The sequence below is a fragment of the Numida meleagris genome, chromosome 20, assembly GCF_002078875.1.
Source record: "Numida meleagris isolate 19003 breed g44 Domestic line chromosome 20, NumMel1.0, whole genome shotgun sequence".
In the NCBI taxonomy this organism is placed as follows: Eukaryota; Metazoa; Chordata; class Aves; order Galliformes; family Numididae; genus Numida; species Numida meleagris.
This window is the reverse complement of record NC_034428.1, coordinates 158,587-164,855: the sequence shown is the minus strand read 5'-3', so window position 1 is coordinate 164,855 and position 6,269 is coordinate 158,587. Positions and strand designations below refer to the sequence as shown.

The 6,269-nt window shown below is 49.4% G+C and overlaps 1 protein-coding gene across 4 annotated transcripts in view; it reads left to right on the top strand.

Annotated features, from left to right (window-relative positions):
* The window catches only part of LOC110387009 (protein-arginine deiminase type-3-like), a 7,194-nt gene continuing 3,431 nt past the window's right edge, over window positions 2,507–6,269 (top strand). Inside the window, exons 1-8 of one of the 4 annotated variants that reach the window (XM_021374696.1) lie at window positions 2,507–2,830; window positions 4,282–4,462; window positions 4,537–4,609; window positions 4,686–4,747; window positions 4,826–4,976; window positions 5,054–5,179; window positions 5,918–6,096; window positions 6,171–6,269. In XM_021374696.1, coding sequence (XP_021230371.1) covers window positions 2,610–2,830; window positions 4,282–4,462; window positions 4,537–4,609; window positions 4,686–4,747; window positions 4,826–4,976; window positions 5,054–5,179; window positions 5,918–6,096; window positions 6,171–6,269 — 1,092 coding nt within the window. In that variant the 5' untranslated portion in view covers window positions 2,507–2,609. Of the gene's footprint in view, window positions 2,831–2,879; window positions 2,966–3,388; window positions 3,506–4,281; window positions 4,463–4,536; window positions 4,610–4,685; window positions 4,748–4,825; window positions 4,977–5,053; window positions 5,180–5,917; window positions 6,097–6,170 lie in introns of those variants that run through there. The other 3 variants (XM_021374695.1, XM_021374698.1, XM_021374697.1) reach the window with 3 other exon arrangements.

The window sequence follows — 6,269 nt, the reverse complement described above, 5'->3', positions numbered from 1 at the left end:
ATAAAGCCGTCCAAGTTCTCCCCAAAGAGTCATAGAGGTTGGAGAAGACCTCTAAAATCATTGAGTCCAATCATTAACACATCATCACTATGCCCACTCATAGAACCATAGAATCATTAAGGTTGGACAAAACCTCAAAGGTCATCATGTCCAGCTACTGACCCATCGCCACCATGCCCACTAAGCCATGTTCCTAAATAAAATCACAGAATCATTAAGGTTCTAAGATCACAAAGTTCAGCCACAACCCACCCTCACCATGCCCACTGATCACGTCCTTCAGTGCCACTTCTCCACATTCCCTGAACACCTCTAGGGATGGTGACTCCACCAACCCCCTTGGCAGCCTGTGCCGATGCATCACTACTCTTTATGAGAATAAATTTTTCCTAATGTCCAACCTGAAATATTTTTCATAATGCCCAACCCTCCCATGCACTCCCCTTTACAGCTCCTCTATTCCTCTCCGTTTCCTTCACAAAGGAAGGTTTTTCCCCTGTGTTTGGGCTTTACTGAGTCCCCTCCTGCTCCAGAGGAGAAATACTGAATTTCATCAGTGCATGAGCTGCATGATGCTGTGAGAGGCATCATGCAGACAACAGGTGCCTCTCCTATGTCCCAAAGAAAATACTTTAAAACAAAGAGGTGCCAGGCTGCAGCAGGGTCTGCCGTCCCAGAGCAGGTGACATCCAGCTGCCACCCTGTGCAATGAATAGGCACCCGAAAAATGAACTGTTAAAGATGTTTTGATGGTTTTCTTTCTGCATGAGAAAATAAAACATTTCATTATGTGAGGAAAACAACAGTTGTAAGTGCAATAAGAAAATGTAAATAGGCAAAATGTGGCAGTGGTCATTCACTTTGCATTTTCTTCATTTTGTTTCAGTTTTGTTTCTTGCAGTTTTCTCTGTGCTGCTTCCTAGACAGAAGACTTTGCTCTCTTCTGCTGCCATTGGTTTGCTTTTGTCCTTGGGGGCGTCCTTGTTATGAAACTTAGAAAACATGGGATAGATGAGTGGATGGTGAGGTGGATTGAGAACTGAACGGCTGGCAGAGCTCTGGAAGTAATCATCAGTGACAGAGTCTGATTGGAGTTCTCTAACTAGCAGTATTCCCTAAGGATTGGTGCTGGGTCTGGTCTTGTTCAACATCTTCGCCAGTGACCTGGATGAAGGGATAGAGTCCACCCTTAGCAAGTTTGCTGATGTTACAAAGCTGGAAGTATTGGCTGACGCACCTGAAGGCTGTGCTGCTATTCAACAAGACCTGGACAGACTGGAGAGTTGGGCAGGGAGGAACCTGATTAGGTTTAACAAGAGCAAGTGTGGAGTCTTGCACCTGGGGAGGAATAACTGCTGTAGCAGAAATGCTAAGTCACGGCCTGAAGCACTGATTGAGCACCTGGTGGGAAGGCAAGGCCAACCTAGGGGAGCTCAGGTGCGTGCAATGTACCTGAGTGAGTGGAAGGGATGGAGCCAGGATCCACCCTTCCCAGACCTCATTTAAGGGCTGGCAGTGGAGGCAAGGGGGTTTTGCTGGAGATCCTTGTGTACCTGGGGCTTTCTGAAGGTAAGCACCTCTTTTCCTTTGTTTCTGTGGCTGCTGCATCTGGTTTGTTCTCTTTTGCTGTAGCTAAAGACTTTTCCACCCTGCTATTATCATGGTACTTTCCATCCCATTATAGCATTGCAAGTACATACATCAGAACAGGTTAGGAGATGACCTACTGGAGAGGAGCTCTGCAGAGAAAAACCTGGGGGTCCTGGTGGACAACAGGTTGGCTGTGTGCCCTTGTGGCCAAGAAGGCCAAAGGTATCCTGGGGTGCCTTAAAAAGAGGGTGGCCAGCAGGTCAAGGGAGGTGATCCTCCCCCCTCTACTCTGCCCTGGTGAGGCCACATTTAGACTACTGTGCCCAGTTCTGGGCTCCCAAGTTCAAAAAACACAGGGATCTCCTAGAAGGAGTCCAGTGGAGGGCCACAAAGATGATAAAAGGCCTGGAGCATCTCCTACATGAGGAAAGGCTGAGTAACCTGGGTCTGTTCAGCCTGGGGAAAAGAAGGCTGAGAGAAGATTTGATAAATGTTTATAAATATCTGAAGGGAGGTGGGAGGCAAATGGATGAAGCCAGGCTCGTTTTAGTGGAGCACAGCGATAGGACAAGGAGCAGTGACCTAAAATTTGAACATAAGAAGTTCTCTACTAACATGCAGAAGAACTTCCTTATGGTAAGGCTGACAGAGCACTGGGACAGGTTGCCCAGAGTGGTTGTGGAGTCTCCTTCTGTGGAGATATTCAAGATCTGTCTGGATGCTGATCTGTGTGATCAATTGTAGGGTACCTGCTTTAGCAGGGCAGTTGGACTCAGTGATCTCTTGAAGCCCCTTCCAACCCCTGTGGTTCTCTGAGGAGCTTGGGGAGGAGCGCACCAGGAAATAACACCCTGGCATGGCACCAGCTCGGCTCTGGTGTCGTGCTGAAAAATTTATGGTGTGGGTTTCTCCTTGGTGACAGTGCTGCTTTGTTATATTAAAGAAAAACAACAACAACAGAAAAAGCACTATTCAGGGGAAAACAGTGTTAGGGTGAAAAATCAGCACTGATTCGCACTATGTGTCGTCAGAAAGCTCAGCGGTGCGCACCAGCTGGGTGGGATCAGGCTGTGTTAATCTCCTCCCTGCTGCCAGCCTTTATAATCCCCTCGTGCCGTCCCCGCCAGCACTCAAGGGTGTGTGGTGGCATGGCCCAGCAGCGTCGTGTTCAGCTCTGCACCCAGCGGCCCACCAGCACTGTCTGCGTGCTGGGCACCGAGCTCTCCTTGGACATCCAGGGGTAAGTGATAGGGTGTCCAAAAATCTGATTATTTTCTCTTTCCTCCTGCAGGAATTAAAGCTGGGTTAAGTGAGGAGAGGGTAAAAATAGAGGTGATGTGGGTGAGCTGGAGGAAGGCAATGCTGATGTATTCAGGTGGGTTCCCCAAGGGGGTTCAGCATCCGAAAGAATGGGATTGATCCTTCTGCTTTAAGGGGTTGCAGTATCCAAAAGTAAGGGATTGCTCCTTCTGCTCCTGTTGGGATTTCAGTATTGAAAAGAAGGGGATTGCTCCCTCTGCTCCCAGGGGCTTTCAGCACTTGGAATGGAATGGCACCGCTGCTCAGTTCTCAGGATGAATGGAAAAGTTTGCAGCCTCTATGGAGAAACAGATTTTGGGTGCAAAATCCCAAATCTGACTGCACTCTCCAGGCTCCAGCACTCCACACCAGGGGCTACTGTGCTGTCCCAACAAGAAACAGAATTATTTCCGTGTGTAGGTGAATACAGAGTTAACCACAGAGGCATTGCTTGCTGGGGCGTTCCCTGCAGCCATGCATGTGTTTGACTACAGCCCAGTTTACAGCAACAAGTTTTGCTTTTTCTTCCATTTTCCTTAAAGCTCCAACTTGTTTTAGTTTTGCTTTTTTTTTGGTTGCTTTGTGCTGCCCCAAACACACTCTCTGCCTTGTGGATGTGAGTAGCATTGCAGCACCCAGGGTTGGGTTTCTCCTCTCCTTGCAGAACTTATTGCCCTGGCAGTGCCCTCTTGCACTGAGCACTGCATGCTGCAGCCTGCCCATTTGTCTGCTGGCACTTCCTCTATCCCCATTTGCTTCCTATACCTGTTGTGGCTGTGCTGTGCTGAAGCATTTATTGCTGCAGGGTGAAATGCAAAATCAGGGAGGCCTCATGCCATAAGAGAAGAGCTGTGGGGTTTTGATGCAATTGAATAGTGCAGGATTTCTTGGGCTTGAATAATGTGGAGTTGGGGATGTTTTGCAAGATTTGTTGCAATTGCATTTTGTGGGAATTCTGCAAGGTTTGTTGCACATTGCAGGATTTATTTCACTTTACAGGATTTATTGCAGTTGCGTTTTGCAGAATTCATTGCCATTTCCAGGATTTGTTGCAACTGACTCTGGCAGGATTCATCAAAGTCAAATGCTGTGGGATTTTTTGAGATTGAATGTTGCAAGATTAGTTGCAATTATATTTTGCAGCATTAGTTGCATTTTGAGGGATTTCTCACAGTTGAATATTGTGGAATTTGTTGTGATTTACAGAATTTGTTGCAGTTGCATATGACAGGATTCATTACAATCGAACACTGTAGGATTTCCTGAGGTTGAATGTTGTAGGACTTATTGCATTTTGTGGGATTTGCTACATTCTACAGGATTCACTGCAGGTGTACATTGCAGGACTTGCTGCACCACTGCAGCAATGCCCCAACAACTGTGCTCCTCCAGGTCAGCACCCAAGGATGCCATTGCCTTCCACGTGCAAGGAACGCCAGGTGTGAAAGTCTACGTGGTGCATGAGACACAGAGTGTGAAGCTGCCCTCCAGTGTCACCCGTTGGCCCTTGTCTGCTGGCACTGAGGTGCTGCTCACCATGGAGGCAATCAGCAAGGATGTCGGGGATGAGAAGGTGGGTGACAGCTGCCCAGCAGCACCCAGACCCTCTCTGGGTTGATGCTGAACTCACTGGCTGTGATATCACAGGTCAGGGTTTCCTATTTTGGTGAAGCCAGTGGAGTGCCAGTGGGCAGAGCCATGCTGTACCTCACCTGCGTGGGTAAGTGGAAATATTTGGCCCCAAAAAAGTGGTGTCTCCATGCCAACACTCCACTGAGCACCTGTTGTCACTGCAGAAGTCTCGCTGGATGCTGACACTGGCCGCAGCGGGTCGGTCAGCAGGACATTGGTGGACAAGGTAATTCAGTGAAGACAACAGACCCTGACCCCACAGGTGTCCCCTGTCACGTTCCCAACTCTGCTTGGCTGTCCCCAGGCCACATGGACATGGGGTCCTGATGGGCACGGTGCCATTCTGCTGGTCAACTGCGACCGTGACGACCCCAAGAGCCGGTTGACGGGTGATGGCAGCGAACCCAAAAGCCAGCCGACAGATAATCGCGACACCACTGTGTGCTCCTATGAGGGTATGGCCAGCTCCTTTTTGCTGCGTTTCCTCTTTTTGGTGACTTTCCTCTCCAATTTGTCCTCACTGTCACCCCAGACCTGAAGGACATGTCACAAATGGTTCTGCGGACTCGTGGACCACGCACCATCTTCACCGGCCACGGCCTTGTGCTACACGTGGGTTTCAGTGATGCTGATAAAGTCGGCGTGTTCTACGGAGGCAGTGAGTGTGGGATTACCCCTCTATGGGCCCCCTGTGAATCATAGAATCCTTTGAGTTGGAAGGGACCTCTGAAAGCCATCTAGTCCAACTCCCCTGCAATGAACAGGGACACCACAGCTAGATCAGGTAGCCCAGGACCTTATCCAGCCTCACCTTGAAAGTCCCCAGCGATGGGACATCAACCACAACACTAGGTAACCAGTTGCAGTGCCTCACCACCCTCACTGTAAACGATTTTTTCCTTATATCGAACCTAAATCTACCCTCTTTGAGCTTGAAGCAATTTCCTCTTGTTCAGTCACCACAGACCCTGCTAAAGAGTCTGCCCCCCCTTCTTTCCTGTGGCTTGCTTTTAGATACTGAAAGGTTGCTGTCAGGTCACCTCACAGCCTTCTCTTCTCCAGGCTGAAGAGCCCTGGCTCTCTCAGCCTGTCTTCATAGGAGAGGTGTTCCATTTCATGGATCATTAATGAGGTGGACAAAATGAGAGCTGACACCTCCAGAATCCCAAATGCATCCCATGAGGTTGCTTTGTTCCCAGTGGTACAATGGTACACCCAGTATGCCCCATGGTATGATGGGACACCCGATGGTGCATCCAGCAGTAGTGGTGTGCTTGCTGTGTCCTGGTGTGTGCACAATGCAACACCAAGCTGCTGCTTCTGCAAGGAGCTGAGAAATGGAGGTGGAATGCTACAGTGCAAGGTGGGTGCTGCATGGTGCTCCTTGTGTCCCCAGACAGCATCGCACTGGAGGAATACAAGCATGTGCTGGGGGGTGAGAAGCTTGCCTATGCTGTGAAGCCCAGCCGGCACCAGGAGGAAAGTATCTTCTATGTGGAGGGGCTTGCCTTCCCTGATGCTGGCTTTTCAGGGCTGGTTGCGTTTCATGTCACACTGCTGGAGAGCTCTGAGAAGGTGATGCCCTAAATCACATAGGTTTTACCTATAGATGGGGAGAGCAATGTCTCAGTCTCACTCCCCCCTTACAGGGCTTCCTGGAGACACCGATTTTCACGGACACGGTGGTGTTCCGTGTGGCTCCATGGATCATGACACCCAACACGCTGGCACCATTGGAGGTCTTTGTG